This window comes from Lissotriton vulgaris, chromosome 5 (genome assembly GCF_964263255.1).
Source record: "Lissotriton vulgaris chromosome 5, aLisVul1.2, whole genome shotgun sequence".
Classification (NCBI taxonomy): domain Eukaryota; kingdom Metazoa; phylum Chordata; class Amphibia; order Caudata; family Salamandridae; genus Lissotriton; species Lissotriton vulgaris.
This window is the reverse complement of record NC_141693.1, coordinates 1,969,935,249-1,969,955,617: the sequence shown is the minus strand read 5'-3', so window position 1 is coordinate 1,969,955,617 and position 20,369 is coordinate 1,969,935,249. Positions and strand designations below refer to the sequence as shown.

The window sequence follows — 20,369 nt, the reverse complement described above, 5'->3', positions numbered from 1 at the left end:
GAACGTGCCCTTTGCATAATATGTGATTGGTTGGGTATGTTCTGAATGCTCTTTGTGTGAGAGAGATAATGTGTCTGACAGGTGTGTTAGTTTCAACTGGTTTCATGTGATGTTTGTGTTGTTTTAAAGAACAAGTAGCCTACCTTCGGTAATAGTTTTTCTGGTAGAGCCTATCTAGCTGCAGATTTCTTGGCGCTATTCCTGCTCGCTGACGTCTGTTGCTTTCAAGACTGCGCCTCCAGGTGTGGAGACCCAAAAGCAAAATTGGATCTCCGTTTGCAGATTCCTAGACATGGAATCTTATTAAGCAGTAGATTCCATCCACCGAATGGGGAGGACGAGAAGGTTGGTGCAGAATCTGTGGCTAGATTGAGTTTCTACCAGAAAGAGCCTTACTAAAGCTAAGTGACTAGTTCTTCCGATAGAGAGCCTTAGCCGCAGTTTTCGCTGCCTGGCCGGCCTGGACAGGGACTCCGCGTGCTAACACAGTGGTAGCAGCTTTGGCCTAGCATTGGTGGACATGACACTCAAGCCTTCCTGAGGCTACTTTGTCAGCAGTGCGTAGCAGATCTGAATGCAGAGCACGATCCAACGCGAGATGGTATGCTTCTGCACAGCCTTGCTTTTTTACCTCCGGCTAACCCTGCAAACAGTTTATCATCCACCCAGGGGTCTTTGCTGCGATCGATGTTGAAAGTGACCGCTCTTTTGGGGTCCAAGCGATGGAGTCTCTCCTCCACCTTAGTGGGGTGAGGCCAAGCATAGAACGCTAGCAGGGTGATGGTCTGACCTACTTGGAATGGCATCTCAACTTTCAGAAGAATAGAGGCTCCGGTGCACAGAACCAGCTTCTCAGGGAAGGAGATGGTGGATGAACACACAGAGCCTGAAGATCACTCACACGCCAGCAAGTAGTGGGTATAGCAACCACACCCTATTTGCTGGCACCAGCACCCTGTTGACAGCCCCTATTTCCAAAGGGCTTGCACTCCCTGCCACAAAATAAAGAGATGGTCCTCCATCAGTCGCTGGAGTGAAGGTGGGAGATGGGGTGTGGAAGAGAGGAAGGGTAAGCCATAACACTTTTAGACAATTTGCAGTACCCACCTGTCCAATATAATGTCCTACCAACCTGAATAGAATCAGTGGATTCTGCCTCCCACTGGTTGGCTGTGACCCAATAAGGGTACAGTAAAAGGTCTTGGTGGGTGGGGCTGCAAGGAGGATGGAGGGCTGGGCAAAAAGCTGACTGTTGTAAAGAAGATACAAATCACGCAACTGCAGGTAAGTTTCTTCACGTTTATTGTCAGAGCAAACAGAAACTAATAAACACTTCCTGGCTGGTCAGGAGGAAACTGACTCGCCCCAGAATGTTCACTTTTAAACAACTACATGAAATTAGACATTTGTCAAATTTCATGTCAGAACACAGATTCCATCGAGCACCTGACACAGGCTGAATACAACGCATCTCCTTCCCTTCTACATGTTACTATAGAACCGAACAAAACCTAAAAATAAACGTATAAAATGATCTTATAGAAGATACAGAACTTTATGCATAACTCCAGTGGAGCACATAATAGCATTCAAATACCCTGGAGTTCTACAACTCCTAATACTCTTACTACCTCCTTGACTCATACTTTCCCTCTGTGAATAACTTCCACTCAGTCTGTGAAACACCAGAACCACCACAATCACCCATGCGTGAATCACAAGCATTACCATGTCCTTTGTTCTCTAGCGTCTGTGCAAACAAACACCTACTGCAAACCTCACTTCTTTCCATAGAACACTTACAACCCCTCTGGTATAGGGCTACTCAACGACAATTCCACTTATCACCATTTTCCAGGTTGAACATAGTTTTTTTTTTTTTAAATCGTTTGCTATTGTACTGACCTTTAAACATGGACAATCCTTTAGTAACTCTACCTGCCTTAACCTTCACCAACCCTAATATTGTCATCGACATCCGGTTCATTACTATCATTTCTTTTCCATGACTTCTCCCCCCATTTAGACGCCCACACTTAAATCCATGAGCCCTGCCTCACATAAGCTCAACGGAGATATTTGACTCACTCCTTGCACAGTGGTGCGGTAGCCCACATAATTTCCTCCACCATTTTATCCGCCACTTGCCCGTTCACACACACACGCCATTTGTATAATGCCCTTAACCAGTCTGTTGGTTCTCTCATACAACCCATTACCTTGAGGATTAGATAATGTCGGGTGTTGATGAGTAATGCCACACCCACTCAAAAATGTCAACTGTGTCCCATTGTCCGATATGAGTACAGATGGGACTCCCTCTTCCAAAAAGAATTTGCCAAAACACTGGATAGTGTGCCAGAGTGAGTCTGCAAAGAACAGACGAGCTGGAGCATGAGTGAGCAAAACTCTTTGACCTGGCATGGGTTGGCTGATGCCCCCAGAAAATCAGGTTGTGCCAGACCCAGCTGCGGAATGGGCTCTGAAGTCAGCCGACGTCAAGACCAGGAATGGGATGATTCCTGCCACCCATGCGCTTCATCAGGGAAGTAGGAATGGGGTGAATAAACAGAACTCCGCTTCAGCTTATTATGTTTCTTGTGCTTATCTGAAGATTTGGAGTGTGATGAAAAGCAGCATCAAGAGCTGATCCGTTGACAACTTGAACAGGACTGAGCTTTGGGCTTGGCGTGGGCATAGTGGTGTGTCTTTTAGTGCTTGGCAACATATAGTTTCACGTTGCGTTCCCTGATGGCCTTCAAGCTCATTGATACGAAGTCTCAGCAGGTCTTGGAGTCGTGGCTTGACACAGCTCAACAGTGCCATAACTACAGAAATAATAATATCACCATTTGTAGAGTGCAAACAGCTACCTCCAAAGAGGTGTGCCGGCGCTAAGCAATAAATTGTGCGCTGCCATGCCATACACTAGAAACAACCTAGATGGCGGATTGCACTGAACTGAAGAGCCAGGTTTTTACATCGGTTCTGAAAAGTGGCTCTGACTCAATCATTCGAATGTGGTTAGGCAAGGAGTTTCAAAACTTGGACGCTCCCATCGTAAATGATCTGCCGCCTGGGCGGGCTTTCCTAACTCGCTGAACGCACAGTAGATTTTTCGAATTAGAACTCAAGACACGATTTTGTTTGTTAATACCTAACCGGTATCTCAGGTACTTGGGCCACTTCCCATGGAATGACCTGAAAGCTAAGGTTAGGTCCTTAAACTCAATTCTTTTTACAGCAGTTAGCCAGTGGAGCTCTTTTATATGCAGAGAGATGTGATTACGAAAAGGAATGTGTTTAATCAATCTAACAGCCGCATCTGAAGTTTCTTGATGAGGTACACCGGCAAGCCCAGGTAAAGTCCGTTGGCGTAGCCCAGCCTAGATGTTACAGTGGCATGGACAATGACCCTGCAGTAGTCCTCGGGCAGTAAGTGAAGGGCTTTCCGCAGTTGTCTCAGTTTGCTAAAACAGGTGGCTGTCACTTGCTGTACCCCAGGTTTTTATTGAGCCTGCTGGAACGGGCAAAATCCCCATTTCCATTGGCCACCACAGATCCGCTGCAGGTGGCGGAATCTTGCCGAAGAGCATCACCTCCATTTTCTCCACATTGAGTTTCAGTTTATTATTATTTATCCAGAGGGCGATGTCCTTCATGCAGCCTTTAAAAATCTTAAAAGTATCTGCCGATTGATCTTTAAAAGGAAACACCAACTGTGTGTCTTCGGCATATAATATCACCTTCACTCCCCAGTTGGCTATTAGTGTGAACAATGGGGCCAAGTAAATATTAAAAAGGAGCTGGCTTAGTGCCGATCCCTGAGGGACCCCACACCATAGCTTTTTGGGTCCCGACAGGTGGGGTTGTAGCGAAACCCTTTGAGTGCGATTATTCAGAAATGACATTAGCCAAGCTAGGGCAACACCGCCAATGCCGATATCCTGAAGATGCTGCACAAGGATTCGATGATAACCTGTAACAAAAGCTGCCAAAACATCCAGGAGCACCAGTATAGCTGATGCCCCTGAATCTGTAGCCATCCTCACTGATTCTGCCACCTCCAGAAGTGCAGTCTCAGTGCTGAAACCGGCCCGGAAGCCAGATTGGTATCATGCAGGATACCTTGACACTCAACAACATTTGCCAGTTGTCACTGCACCAGCTTCTCCAGCGTGTTTGCTGGTGCGGGAAGTAGAGAGATTGGTCTATAATTGTTTAATTCCCCTGAGTCTACACTAGATTTCTTCTTAAGTGGCAGAAGGATGGCGTGCTTCCATATGTCAGGGAAGGAACCCGAGGCGAAAGAAGTGTTCCATATGTGGGAAAGGGTTGTTTATGCAAACTGAAACATTGTCCATGACCAGGGAAAAGTGATTTTGTGTGTATCGTAAAACCACTGTTGAGAATATCATCTTACATTAAGGGTGAGGAGTTGACCTAACGGCTAGGGCGGTCGACCTTGAACCTGGGGAACTGGGTTCGAGTCTCGGCAATGACGCTAAACATCCTGTGAATCTGGGCAAATCACTTAATCTCCCCGTGCCTAACAAAAATGAATTTGTCCTCATGTAATGTAACTGACGCTATGTAAAGTGCTCTGATACCCGATTCGGGTCAAGTTCGCGCAATATTCAACTCTGTAAAATAAAAACATTAAAGTGATCAATCTATATCTTGAGATTGTAAGAGATCAACGCACATAAACATTGTTCGAAAAGTTGCAAGATTTCTTGATTGTGGTGTTTGTAAATGTTGCATCTCTGACACAAATAACATTCAAATATGAATGAAAAAAATACAATTCGAGATCAGACATTTTGTAAATAAATGGTAACATATGTTGTCAATATGCTTGGTCTTTCCAGTACATAGGTATCAAATGTATAAAACTGTAGATAAAGGACTCTAAGAACACGTTGAAATATGTTGAGGACATTAGAAAGAACAACAAGTTGTCTTCAGTAGCACAGCATTTTAACTTGGTCCAAGTCTTGGTCCAAGTCCAACATTACAAATCTTTTACCCTTCTGTAGTGCTCTTGATGTCAAACCAGAGCTCAGGCGGCGTGTGGGAGGGGCAGAGAGATGACATTGAGATAATAAGAGACTAAATTACTCAGTGATATTAATACACAGGGAAAAGTTTAGAGTTTGATTGATGGGTACCCTGTCACAATCATGCCAAATATTTAGTCCACTTTATTACAAAAGCATTAGCCTATAAGCACTTGTAATTAGCAGGATTGATATCTTTTCCACCTTACTACAAGTGCATTCATATGTAATGTGTTGGGCTTGGCCCTTTTTGCAGGGTCATTCCTCAACTTTTTGCCTTACTCCTGTATTTTCCCTGACCTGTTGTTGGTGGTGGTTTTATGACTGTGGGCACTTTTTCACTGCTGATCAGTGCTAAAGTGCATATGCTCTCTATTGTAAAGTGTTGTATTGGATTAGTAACTCCATGATTGGCTTATTTGATTTACTTGTCATACCCTGGTACAGTGCACCATGTGTGCACAGGGCCTGTAAATCAAATGCTGTTGGTGGGCTTGCAGCACTGATTGTGCCACCCACAGAGGCAGCTTGTAAAATGTGACTCAGGCCTGCCATTGCAGAGCCTGTGTGCAGCCTGGGGCTGCCATGTCGACTTGGCAAGTGCACCTACTTGCCAGTCCCTAAACTTTCCCTTTTCTACATGTTAGTCACCCCAAGGTAAGCCCAAAGTACCCCCATGGGCAGGGTGCGTTGTACCTAGAAGGTAAGACATGCCCTGAGGTGTGTGGCATGTCCTGATAGTGAATTACAGCCAATTTCGTTTTTCACTATTGCAAGGCTACCTGTTCCCATAGGCCAGAATGGGCAGTTTGATTATAACATCTTATAATCCGAACTGACCCAGGGAACATGGTAGAAAAACAAATTTAGTATGCCTGAACTTAGAATGATAAAATACATCTTTTAGTAAAGTTGGTTTTAACATTCTGTGTTTGAAAATACCACTTTCTGAAAGTAGGAATTTTCTTGCCTAACCTTCCAGCCTGCCTCTGCTAGGTTTGTGTATTCCATGTCTGTTTTGTGAGTGACAGGGGCTGGGGTGGCTCCAGGAGACAGGGTGAGTCAGCACAGGCTGAATAGACCTATCTGCATTGGGAGTGGTGGGAGGAGTAGCACCTGGGCCGGAATAGGGAGTGACCCTTGATCCTTCCAGGCAGGTCGCTCCCCCATGCAGCACAGCACCACCTGTGTGTCCGTCCCCTTGAGCCCCAGCTGCCGCTACCGTCAGGTGTTCGAGGCCCTCCTCCGTAGGTGCCTGATTGTACTGCTTCTCTGGGTTGTCTTTTTTTTCTCTCTTTTTGCTCTTCATTAATCCCCGTTTTTTGCTGTTTATTTCACCCTGATTTTGTCATCTGTGCTGTTATTTGTGCTGTTATTTCTCCCCATTTTTGTCTACTGTACTGCTCATTTCACCCCAAATTTGTCGTATTTTCCGGCGTATAAGACGACTCGGGGTATAAGATGACCCCCTACTTTTCATGATAAAATGTAGGTTTCATGCTATACTCGCCGTATAAGACTACCCCCACTTCCAACGCAGTCCTGCATAGCGATTTTGGTCATTCACGGCGCCATTTGTTCTATTTGCCTATTACTTTTTATTTGCTATCGATACTTGCACAGTGCTTCCACAGTGCCACCATCACCTACGTAACATTAGTTCTTGTGTTTGAGTGCCCTCCATTTATTTCAATATTATACCGTACCTCTACTTGCACACATGTCACTTTTTCCTCCTGTAATGCACCATTTTCTATTGAGAAGCGGTCTGACACCTTCGGGTGAAGTCCGCACTATGTAAAAACGCATGAACACATACCGTAAAGTTTGGTACCCGGCGTATAAGACGACCCCCAACTTTCCAGAACATTTTAAGGGGTTAAAAAGTCGTCTTATACGCCGGAAAATACGGTATTTCCTTCTTTTTGCCTTCTGTACCCTCTGCCCGTTGTTTCCCGCCGCTGCGTCCCCTGTGGCCCGCCACCCGCTCACCCATTCGTTCTCTCCCCTTCCCAGCTGCTCCTCCCTCCCACCTCCCCTTCTTATGGCGGCCGCTGCGTGATGAGAAGAGCGACCCTTCACCCTTCCAGGCAGGTCGCTCCACCACGCCGCACAGCACCACCTGTGTGTCCATCCCCTTGAGCCCCAGCTGCCGCTACCGTCAGGAATTCGAGGCCCTCCTCCGTGGGTGCCTGGTTGTACTGTTTTTCTGGGTTGCCTTTTTTCTCTGTTCTTGCTCTGCATTAATCCCCGTTTTTTGCTGTTTATTTCTCCCCGATTTTGTCAACTGTGCTGTTATTTGTGCTGTTATTGCTCTCCATTTTTGTCTACTGTACTGCTCATTTCACCCAAATTTTATCTATTTCCTTCCTTTTGCCTTCTGTACCCTCCGCCCGTTGTTTCCCGCCGCTGCGTCCCCTGCGGCTCCGCACCCCGCCCCGCTCGCCCATTCGTTCACTCCCCCCTCCCAGCTGCTCCTCCCTCCCACCTCCCCTTCTTATGGCGGCCGCTGCATGGCTGCGCAACTTGCATGGCAAAAGCATGCCTAAGGCAAGCCCGTCTGTGCCTGGACCTCGCCCAGCGCCAGAACCCATGGCCCCCACAAACGCCACGACACCCGTCGCCGCTATGACTCCAGCACCCTCCACGCACTCAACGTCGGACAATCACGCACCTGCTGCCTGGCCGCCCCAAAGCGCACCCAAGTTCTCCTGCCGGAACTGCAGCTTCACCAGCATCTGGCCCACCAACCCACCGACCAGGAAAGAAGCCTATTCTTCTCAACACCCGCTCCGCCCGCAAACACGCCGTCGAACTCTGGGACCTACTCGACTCAACCACCCCAGACGTCGCCTTCCTGACGGAGACCTGACTGAACCCCTCCTCGGAACCCGACATCACCATAGCCATTCCGGAAGACTACAAGATCTCCCACAGGGACCGCACCAATGGAGTAGGAATCGCCATCGTCCACAGGAACACTCTCAGAGTCTCGACCAACACCAATGACACCCTCAGCACCGCAGAATACCTGCACTTCCAGATCCACACCGACCCCAACACCACCCTCAGAGGAAACCTCGTCTACAGACTCCCCGGACCCTGACCACAGTTCAGCGACTCCATCGTCGACTTAGTCAGTACACACGCCCTCGCCTCCACAAACTACATCCTCCTCGGGGACCTGAACTTCCACCTCGAGAACAACAATGGCACCGACTTCACCACCCTGATCGACAACCTCGGGCTCAGACAACTCGTCGCAACATCCACCCACTCCGCCGGCCACACGCTCGACCCAATGTAAGCCCTCACGTCTCCTTCAACCACACCACCGAACTCCACTGGACCAACCATCGCTCCATCCACTTCACCTTCTGGAAACCCACAACGCACTACCGCACCCAACAGATGCCTCGCCACTGCTGGAGCAAAGTCACTGAAAACCAGCTAACCACCATCCTCGCCCAGAGCCCACCCACCGACCATAACACCAACGCTCGCAACCTCAAGCGGTGGATCAACGACTGCGCCAACACCCTCAACCCGGTCAAGAAACCCTCCAACAGCCACACCAGCAAGAAAGCTAGAGAAAATTTGGCTCCGTGAACGAACACGGAACAGATAAGCAGCCCACAAGAACGCCATCCGCAGATGGGCCTCCTTCATAGACCGCCTAGACACAACGCACACAACAGCAAAGAGCTCTTCAACATTGTGAAGGAACTCTCCAACCCCAGCTCCAACACCAACACCAACGACATCCCACCTTCGCAAGACCTGTGCGACTCGCTGGTCACCTTCTTCCATCACAAGATCATAGACATCCACGACAGCTTTAACGCCACGACCCCCCTCCCTCGACAACCACTGAGACCTTCGCCCCCACGACCACCATCCGCACCAACCGCCTGCTCTCCTAGACCAACATTAACGACGACGACGACACCATCAAGATTATGAACACCATCCACTCCGGATCTCCGTCAGACCCTTACCCACACTAAATCTTCAGCAAAGCCAGCACCACCATCGCACCCAATCTCCGGAAGGCCATCAACATCTCCTTCGAGACAGCAACCTTCTCAGAAAGCTGGAAGCACGCTGAGATCAACGCCTTACTCAAGAAACCCAAGGCGAACCCCAAGGACCTCAAGAACTTCCGGACCATCTCCCTGCTCACGTTCCCGGCAAAGGTCATCGAGAAGAACGTCAACGAACAACTGACCCACTACCTCGAGGAAACAGCATCCTAGACCCGTCCCAGTCCGGGTTCCACAGCAACCACACTGACAAAGGAAGTTGTGCACTGGCAGGATGCACCCAGAACTGGTTTGGACTAGGTAAAGTCACTCTCTGCCTTCAAAGACAAAGGTTTTGTGTCTATAAAAAGGGGGACCCAGACCCCAGAACTTTAGATCACTTCTGGGAATCAAGACAACCCTTTGCCAAGGAGAAGAATCAAGGAAGCTGTTGGTGTTGGCCTACAGTGGTTACTTTATTGCCAAGAAAAGGAGAAAAGGAACTTTGGGTGTACTTTTGCAATCTTGAAGAAGAATCTCCAAGGGCTTGAATTGTGCTTGCCTCCTGCCTGAAGTCTCAAGGATACAAGACTTCACCAGCTGCTCCCCCTGAATTTCCTTCCTGGGAATTCCACTTGCAGAGAGGTGCCTACTGTTGTTTGGGCCCTCTGAGAAGACTGCGTGTTGCTGGGAGCTGGAAGTGCGACTCAGCGAGGTGAAGCGTGTCGTTGCCATTGCATCGCCGAAGTGTGCCGCTGCTGCAGCTGTTCGCCGTTGTATCATCGACAAAGCGCATCGCATCACCAGAGAAGCGTATCGCCGCCGCAGAGGTCGCCGTTGCGTCACCGGAGAGGTGTGTTTCAGGGCCTGTCGCAGCTCAGAAGTTACTGAGTTTGCTGCACGACCGTCGGGCATGCACGCATCCAACGTTGTTGCATCGCACCGGATTGTCCCGTCACATTGAGGCGCCATCTTGTCGCATCATCATCACGCCTCAGTAAGAAACGACCCATCAACTCCCCACACGGTAAGGAAGCGGCGCACCACCTCCCCTGCGTAGCAGTAAGGTACCAACGCATCCACTCCCCTAAGTGTAAGGAATGTCGCATCAACTTCCCTGCGACCCTTCTGTTTGTTTTGCGTGATGCATCTATGGTATTTTGAGAGTAAAGTGTTGCATTTACCATCTACATTGAACTAAGCTATTTCTACCATTTTAAAGTCTATTTTTGATCACAGTATTGTGGATTTTTGTCATTTGGTCTTGTGTTAAGTCTAGTAAAGATTACTTATTTTTCTAAACTGGTGTGGTGTCCATTTGTTGTGTTGTCTCTGTATTACTGTATGTGTTTACAAATGCTTTACACACTGCCTCTGAGATAAGCCTGTCTGCTCGTGCCAAGCTACCAAGGGGGTGAGCAGGGGTTATTTTAGAAGTGTACTCCCTTTCCCTGACTAGAAGCAAGGGTTCCTATTTAGTCAAAGGTACCTACCTCTGCCAACTAGAGACCCCCAGTTCTAACATAATGCACTTGTAATAAGGCAGATAGGATATCTGTCACTTATGAGATGGAGTATCCGTCTGCCAAATCATGAATCAGACTCAAAGTTTCTAAATGGATGTAAACAAGGGGGTGCGCTACACATGATTTTTTAAAATGAATGAATATCAATGTCTCTTCCAGACTGCTAACCATTTTTCAGAATTATGTTTCCAATATGAGAAAATTATCCATGATCTTTAATTTATGTTAAGGCAATTTATACATAACACAAGACAAGACCCTGTGTACCCTCGGTATAAAAAGATCACATGATCTGGATCAGTAATACATCAATAACTCATTTGTGGTGAAAGAGCACAATGTTTGTGTGAATCACTGAATGTGTCAAAACATTGAAATGTCCAACTGGCTTTGTGATATTTTCTTTGGATGATAACAAAATGTTTGGTGGAGTGTGAAGGTTTGTACAAGAAAGTAGTAGTGAGCTTTTGCCAACCTTTTCTGAGATAATCTTCCTTTCTATTTTTGTGTATGTGAAGTTTAAAGCTGGAATAGGTTTGAAGCACACAGCGTTTCCAACTTACGTATACCCTGAAGAGCTCAAGGCGTTAATTCGGTGTCTCTTCCCACGTGGGATCTGCGATTATCCAGACCCCAATCACAGCAAGGTAAGTAGGGGAGTTAAACGTCAGAGATGATAGATAAACTGTAGGGATTTTACCTGAAAACATCCAACATACACCCCTCTTGTGATGCCTTAGATTTATTACACTATTTATTACAAATGAAAACAATGATTGTTAAACTTAAGGAGAAAGTGAATATGAATAGGCAAGTGTGGTGAACTTCCTGCCCATTTTGACTTCGAGGTATCCGCAACTCTATTAGGCAACAGTGAATTGGTCCATATTTTTCTTTGATGTTAGTTTATTTATTTTACAAAATCACATCTTGCTTTGCTGATGTGTCATAACACTTTGTTACAGTTATTCATGTATAAAAGGTTAGTAGGTGTGCGTGTCAGTCGGAACCCTTTCTTACGCATGAAAAAGCCGGTGGGAGATATTCTTGTGGACAGAATGGGCCTGTGCCGTTTATTGAGATGGCATGGCAGTGGCGGCTCCTCCGCCAAGGCGGAGGAGTGCCGCCCTACTGCTTTTTTGCAGTGATACAAAGGGAAAATAAAATGATAACTCGCATTGTCATAATTTTATTTTCTCCTACTTCCGCCGGCTTTGCGTAAAGTGCGCAATGATTGCTTGGCCGGCACACTCGGGCTACCCAAAACAGTCTTGTGCACTGCGCATGTTTTCCATGCAGGTTGCATTATAGCCTACACGGAGAATATGTCCAGGCCCCCAGTCAGCGTATGAGCGATGAAACACGGTGCTCAGACCAATCACAACACTGTTAAGGCAGCTTTGTGATTGGCTGACTGGTCGCCTGGGTGTGCTTCCAGTAAGGCCGAGCGAGGGAAGACTACGGGGGCGAGAAGGTACGTTTTTATTTTATATTCCCGCTTCACCCGCGTCCTCCTACCCCCTATCACCTCCGCCGACCTACCTCCGATCAGTGCCGACCGCGTCTGCATTATAGTATAATTTTCGCTCTCGAGCCGAGTGGTCGCTCCCCAGTGTCTCTGAAGACACCTGGTATCATTGTGCAGCGCTTCCTATCACTGCCTCGTTGTTATTGCCTGCAATCTGCCTTGCTTGCCGCTTTTTGCTCTGTTTATATTTTACATTGCCGCTTTTGCTCTGTTTACATTTTAAATTGCCAGTGTAACTTTGTCTGTGTTTGCGCGTTATCCCCCAGCGCTCCGCTGCCATTTTGTTTGTTGTTGTGGTCCTAGTAAACCCGCCCCGCCTCCCAGCTGAGCCGCCCTCCCACAGACTACTTCCAGCGCTCCATTACCTCGAAGCGCTGTGACTCGCTCTTCGCTCTCGAGCCGAGTGGTCGCTCCCCAGTGTCTCTGAAGACACCTGGTATCGTTGTGCAGCGCTTCCTATCACTGCCTCGTTGTTATTGCCTGCAATCTGCCTTGCTTGCCGCTTTTTGCTCTGTTTACATTTTACATTGCCGCTTTTGCTCTGTTTACATTTTAAATTGCCAGTGTAACTTTGTCTGTGTTTGCGCGTTATCCCCCAGCGCTCCGCTGCCATTTTGTTTGTTGTTGTGGTCCTAGTAAACCCGCCCCGCCTCCCAGCTGAGCCGCCCTCGCCCCTCCCCCTCCACTATCCATATATGACAGCCGGTCCCGCGCGCAGCGTTTATGCGCAGCATTTGCGCCCCATTCGCGCCGAAGGTGCGCCAAAGGTAAGCCCGTCTACGCCCGTCCGCGCCTGGACCGCGCCCAGCGCCAGACCCCCTGTCCCTTGCATCCCCCACCCCTCCCGCATCACTTACAATGCCACCACCCTCCTAGCCCTTAACCCCGGCCGCTCCCCCAACTGCATCCGAGCTGCTCCTGGACAAACCCACGGACCTTTCTCATGCAACTCCTGCAAATTCTACGGCACTGTCTACAACTCCGCTACGATCACACCACAGATACCCGACCCCAACAACCTACAATGCATCTTGCTCAACACCCGTTCGGTCCACAGGCACGCCATTGACCTATGGAACCTACTAGACACCATCTCTCCGGACGTCGCCTTCCTAACAGAAACATGGATGAACGCCTCTTCTGCCCCAGACATCACCATTGCCATCCCTGAAGATTATAAGATCATACGCAAGGACCGTACCGGCCACACAGGAGGAGGAATCGCTATCGTTCATAAAAAATCAATCCGCATCTCAACCAGCTCAGACGTCAATCTCGCCAACTCCGAACACCTCCACTTCCAGATCCACATCGACCCCAAGACCACACTCAGAGGCACCCTCCTTTACAGACCTCCAGGACCCCGCGCTCAATTTAGTGAGGACATCACGGACTTCATCACTCCACACGCGCTCCCCTCCAAAGACTACATCCTTCTGGGAGACCTCAACTTTCACCTTGAAAAGCACAACGACCGCAACTCCTCCACCCTTTTGGACAACCTCGCCAACCTCTGACTTAAACAACTTGTCACTTCCCCCACCCACATCGCAGGTCATACACTCGACCCTATCTTCGCCTCCAGCAATCATGTCTCCTTCAGTCACACCACGAATCTCCTTTGGACTGACCACAGCTGCGTTCACTTTACCTACAACAAGCCCAAACCCAACAACCACCCCCAACCAACTCTGCAAAGAAACTGGAACAAAATCACCATCGACCAGATCTCCTCATCACTTCTTCTTAACCCCCCAGCCCACTCCTCAAATCCCGATCAAGCCGCCTCCAACCTCACCCTATGGTTATCCAACAGCGCCAACATCCTACAACCACTGAAAAAACGACAAAACAAACTCGGCAGCAAGAAGGCCTCCTGGTTCAACGATGATCTTAAGAAATCCAAGAAACTCTGCCGCTCCCATGAGAAGGCCTGGAAAAAAGATCCAACCACCAGCACCAAGGTAGCCTTCAAAAACGTCACCCGCTTACACCACCAACTGATCCGAAAAGCCAAGAAAGCCGCTTTCAAGGACCGACTAGATAACAACGCCCACAACAGCAAAGAACTATTCAATATCGTCAAGGAATTTACCAATCCCACGGCCAACTCCAACAACATCACCCCCTCCCAAGCCCTCTGCGACTCCCTAGCCTCATTCTTCCACAACAAAATCGCAGACATCCACAACAGCTTCGACAACCAACCCGAAGACCAACCCACCCAACCCCTGGCAGGACCCCCACCTCCCTTGAACACCCTCAACGACTGGAACCCAATCTCCACTGAGGACACCATCTGCCTGATGAACTCCATCCACTCAGGATCCCCAACTGACCCTTGCCCTCACCACATCTTCAACAAAGCAGACTCCATCATAGCACCACACCTCCGAGATGTCATCAACTGCTCCTTCAACTCCGCCAACTTCCCGGAAAGCTGGAAACATGCCGAACTCAGCGCCCTCCTGAAGAAACCCACAGCTGACCCCACCGAACTCAAAAACTACCGCCCCATCTCGCTCCTTCCATTCCCGGCCAAAGTCATCGAGAAAGCGGTCAACAACCAGCTCGCCGCCTTTCTTGAAACAAACAAATCCCTCGACTCCTCACAATCCGGCTTCCGAGCCAAACACAGCACTGAAACCGCCCTCATCGCAGCAACAGACGACATTCGAACTCCCCTGGACAATGGAGACACAGTCGCCCTCATCCTCCTTGACCTCTCCGCAGCCTTCGACACAGTCTGCCATAGCACCCTTCTACAGCGCCTCAAAAACATCGGAATACAAGGAAAAGCATTGGAATGGATCACCTCGTTCCTCACCGGAAGAACCCAGAGAGTCCGCCTCCCACCATTCATCTCAGAGGCCACTGAAGTCATCTGCGGCGTACCCCAAGGATCCTCACTCAGTCCCACCCTCTTCAACGTATACATGAGCCCCCTCGCGGCCATCGCACGCCAACACAACCTCAACATCATCTCCTACGCGGATGACACTCAACTGATCCTTTTACTCACCAATGACCCTAGCACCGCCAAAAATAACCTACACGAAGGAATGAAAGAAGTAGCCGAATGGATGAAACACAGCCGTCTGAAATTGAACTCAGATAAAACAGAAGTCCTCATCTTAGGCACCTCCCCCTCTGCCTGGGACGACTCTTGGTGGCCAGAAGCCCTTGGAAAAGCACCCATCCCGACGGACCACGCACGGAACCTGGGCGTCATCCTGGATTCCTCACTTTCAATGAATAGACAAGTCAACGCCGTCTCTTCATCCTGCTTCAACATTCTTCGCATGCTCAAAAAAACATTTCGTTGGATCCCCACCGAAACTAGGAAAACGGTCACCCACGCTCTGGTCACGAGCCGACTGGACTACGGAAACACCCTCTACGCCGGTACTACCGCTAAACTCCAGAAAAAACTCCAACGAATCCAGAACGCTTCAGCCAGGCTCATATTAGACATCCCGCGCAAAGAACACATCTCTGGTCACCTGAAAAACCTCCACTGGCTCCCCGTCAATAAGAGGATCACTTTCCGGCTCCTAACCCACGCACACAAAGCACTCGACGGAATCAGACCAGAATGCCTCAACGCACGACTGTCCTTCTACACCCCCTCACACCAGCTACGATCATCCAACCAAGCCCTGGCCACTGTACCTCGCATCAACAAAACCACCATGGGAGGTAGATCCTTTTCCTACCTGGCAGCTAAAACCTGGAACTCACTTCCCACTCACCTTCGCCTTACTCAGAACCACCTAGCATTCAGAAAGCAACTTAAAATGTGGATATTTGACCAGTAATTCCCCACCCCTCTTCAAGCGCCTTGAGACCCTCTGGGTATGTAGCGCGCTATATAAATTTTCTGACTTGACTTGACTTGAGCGATGGTAGAATTAGGGGCGTAGAGTAGTAGTGAGTAGCAGTGAGTAGCTGAAAGAGGAGGGTCAGAAGCATCAAAAGACAGGCGAGGCGAGGAAAGCCCCATATCCATTTCAGCCCGATTGCTACGTACTTTATTACAAGTCCTGAGTTAAATGCTTCCTTCAAAAGCTCGGTGTGGAGGGGTCTTCTAAAAACATGGGGGGTCGACAATCAACTCAGCGTGTTAAGACATTGAACACCCTTGGACCCTAGACTCCAAGAAACCTGATAATGTGTTCTCCCTCTAACTTTGCTTGTTTGGTAGCCAATCAAAGAATCCTCGGTGGTCCATAGAGGCAGCAAGCTTCTCCGGGTACCCTGGGCCCTTGCTCTGTTTGGCCATGAGCAATGCACTGAGGCCTTTCATTTTTATTCCTGCCCTTTACCTGGGACCAATGGGATACTTTTAGAGCCAGTTACATATACTCTTTTCTGTGTTAAGGCACGGTGTGGCCTTTCAGCTCTGTGCTTGTTGATGAAGCACATTTTTAGAGACACTGGTGTAAACTATATTACAGCTGTCCTGGTGTGCCACAGCTGGAACACGAGTCTTTGGCTGGTTTTGGGGCGACTGGAAGGTAATACCATTAACCTCTGCATTTAACTTTGCGAGGAACTGAGTTTTATAAGAGGATCTTTGCCCAGGTTTATTTTTTTTCTGTATCTGTTCTCCCTGAGTTGTAAGTAAGCTGCAGGAGAGAGTTGGTCTTGTTCGAGCATCACCCAAAATCAGGCTCTCTTCTGACAGTTACCCTTCTTTTTATGTTTTATAACACTTAAGAGGTCACACCTGAGCCTGGTGCGGCCAAAAAGATCCCCACAGCTCATAAAAAGTTTCTGACTTCTTGAACAGTCTAGGACAGATAGCTACTGCTCTGTTTGTCACAGGCAAGTGAACAGCATGTGTTTAGGGTGCCTTAGTCTGCACTAGGATAATACAGGACAGGCTGAAAGAATGAGAAAGTTTGAAAAACTAGAGACTTGTTAAGGCAGTGAAGAAAATGGAGTATTTGAAAATGCTATACCTGCCACCAAGTTTTTGTTTCCTCCTGCCTTCCAAGCACTATCGTCTTAAAGCACTGTTATTACAGATTGGTCTCAAGAATAAGAAAGCGATGCCCACCACAGCAAAGAGCAACCCACTGTAGTTCCTCTTACCAGATTGTCACCACTAGGCCTCAGTTCCACTACTTGAAAAATAAAGTTCCATGTTGGAAAATAAACTTTCCTCATTTCAGAGGGAGGCAGTGTTTCATTGTGTGCGGGGGTATAAAGGTGGTGGGCACCAGCACTCATTTTGGGGGACATCAAAGCCTGCAATACTGGACCCCTGCTGATTTAGGGACGTATCCCTCATGATGTAATGTCCAACCCACCCTCCACCAAACCAGACTCCACATGCAATACCAACAATCAGATATATTTGGAGAACTGAGTGGTACTCTGCTGTTGCAAATGGCACAGGCACTCCTGTGAACAAGTGGCTGGCTCAATCACAACTGCACACAGATGTTGCAAAGATTTGAAGCTACTTTTAAGAGCTACCCTGCGTGCGCAGCTCATTGCACTCCCGAACCTGCATTAACCGCTCAGGCAAAGTTCACCTTTTGGAAATTGCCAGAAATAAGCCGAAAAATCATTTGGCGTTGCAATCTTTTCTCTGGCCACAAAAAGATCAGTCAACAGCATTTGTAAAGCCCCGCAATGTCACCCCTAGGGGTATCTGGGTGCTGTGTATACATAGGGGAGCCAGGTCTTAAGTCTCTTTCTGAAGTCTACCTGCGAGGGTACTGCACGGAGCTGGAGGGGTAGGTCGTTCCAAGTCTTGGCAGCGATATAGGATCAGTAGCTGCCACAGCTGCGGCTACGATGGATGCAGGCCTGTGCGCGAGTGAGGGGGAAAGCAGGTGCCTATAGGGTTAGTGGAATTTCAGTCGATGGTTGATATAGGCAGGTCCTAGTCAATGGAAGGCATTGTAGGCATGTGAGGATCTTGACCTGAAGTGGAGGTCTCTTAGTTGAGGGGTGATGTGGGTTCATTTGGGGGGGGTCCAGGATGAGTCTGGCTGCGGTGTTCTGTATGGTCTGGAGTTTTCTGTGTAGCTAGGTGGAGATGGTGGTGTAGAGGGCATTGCCGTAGTCAAGGCAGATGGCGACGAGGGCCTGAGTGGCGGTCTTTCTGGTGTTGGTTGGGATCCATCTAAAGATCCCGCGAAGCAAACAAAGTGTGTGGAAGCAGGAGGAGGCGACTGCATTGACCTCTCATTTCATATTCTGCAGACTGTCGAGAATGATGCAGAGGTTGCCATGTCGTCTTTGGTCAATTGTGCTATGGTTGCGTAATTGAAAGACATGTTCAGTGTTGCGGAATCACTTGTAAGTCAGAAGTCTGTAAAGCCACAATAACTGCACTTATGCTTGGTCTCCCCGTTTGAGTATCATTAGCTGGATCATCCTATCAGCGCTATGGCCACAGGTTAGTAATTCTGAGGTTATTGGAGGAGGGAAACAAAGGGAAGCTTGCTGTTTGGAGGAAATATTTTCTTACTAATTTGCCATTGTCCCTTAATTGTATAAGATTGTCAAAAGAATTAAGTGCCCTATTTAGATATTATTTTGGAACTATATATTATTAATGTTGATAAATTAACCTTATTTAAGAAATACATCAACAATCAGCCTAATTCAGGTGGCTTGCTCCTTTTGTATACTTGTCACTGGTTCATGCTTTCTGCATTTATTTAATTCGAGCTGGATTCAAACTGAAGACCATCACTATGGACACATTCACATCCATCCAGACAGACAGAAATTGTCTTCTACAGGGTTATTCCAGAACAATGAATCATCTCTAACTATGTCATAAACAAGATATAAACATAGGGAGGAAACAATGACATCAAATAAGACAGACTCCATTTATGCGGACTAATAGTTTAAGCATGTGTAACACCCACAGCTGCGTGCCAGATGTTTTTGGCTCGTTCACATACTTTCTACAGACTACAGAAATTAGGTGTCATACAGTATTTGTAGCAGCAAAAGTAATGTTCATGTCTGAAAGTATTTTATTACATGTTATCTTATCTTCCTTTTTCTGCTTCTGTTTACAGGTTGTTCACATAACAAAAGAAGATCTTTTTTTGATGGAAGTGAAAACATCGTAATTCTAATTTTTGGAAGAAAAAAACATAACAATTCAAGATATATATTGATACACCCATTCTTTACAGGAGTGATAATGAGTCCGTGGAATCAAGAATTTCAATAAAAAAAAGTGAAATAAATCTTTCGTTTGTGTCTCATTTCGTCCCTATTAAAAAAAGTTAGATTTCTAATTTGTAGTGATTTAGCCACTACTAAACAAAATGTAAACACTTCTTTAAAAACAATCTGACAAAAGTTATGTAAGCAAGAAATTCATCAAGGTCTATTTGTCAGTGAAACTCTGCGTAACACATAGGCATGGCCTCTTTTAGTCATATTGAGTCAAATCATTAAGGTAATTTTGTGAGAAGCAGCCATCCAAAAGTGTTCATAATTAAACATGCCAAGTGTAAATTAATTAACTCACTTTTCCTAATGTGCTGTTTAATTACCAAACTGGCTGCTAATCACTAATGTCTGAAACACAATATCACTGAAGCTGTTCACATGATAGTCTTGCCTGATAAGCATACATGGTGACCTCATATACATTTCTGCTCTTGCCTACAGCTCTAAAAATTGCAATCATGGATGAAAAGCCAGGTCCATAAAAAGGCAAAAAACAAGAGTAAGGCATAACAATTCCATCACAAATGGGAGAACACATTTTTATTTACACAACTTAAAGAACATTTGTATGTTTATTCTGTGGAGCAAATGTTTCATTGAGGAAAATAAGTGATGTTTAAATGCACTTAGCATTATAACAAACAAGAACGAGTTCCCAGCCTACACAACTAATAATAATAATAGGGGGTTTTATAAAGCGCTTGGTGACGCAGCACAACGGCGTGTCCCCGCGCTAAAGATTAGAAGATTGGATTTCTCATAATCCTGTTGGCAAGTGTGCCTTGGAACCCACAGGGTTTTGTTTGTAAACAACCCTCACTCACCAACATAGTTGTTGACATGCTTCATCATAGGGTTCCCACCATGGTCGCCAAATGCTTTTTTTGCGATTGTAACAGTGTGTGTAGTGATGGTGTGTGATTTTTTAAATTGGCTCAGGAACTTCTCCCACATATCGTTGATTTTAATAATAGAGGTCCTGGTCAAACTCTAAAAACAGTGGTGGGTCTTTCTGAGA

At 47.3% G+C, this 20,369-nt stretch overlaps 1 protein-coding gene across 1 annotated transcript in view; it reads left to right on the top strand.

Annotated features, from left to right (window-relative positions):
• Positions 1-19,319, top strand: part of LOC147717911 (uncharacterized) — a 56,373-nt gene extending 37,054 nt beyond the window's left edge. The window contains exons 4-5 of the mRNA XM_086919895.1: positions 11,127-11,255; positions 19,189-19,319. Coding sequence (XP_086776021.1) covers positions 11,127-11,255; positions 19,189-19,242 — 183 coding nt within the window. The 3' untranslated portion in view covers positions 19,243-19,319. The remainder of the gene's footprint in view (positions 1-11,126; positions 11,256-19,188) is intronic.
• Positions 19,320-20,369: the final 1,050 nt, after the last annotated feature.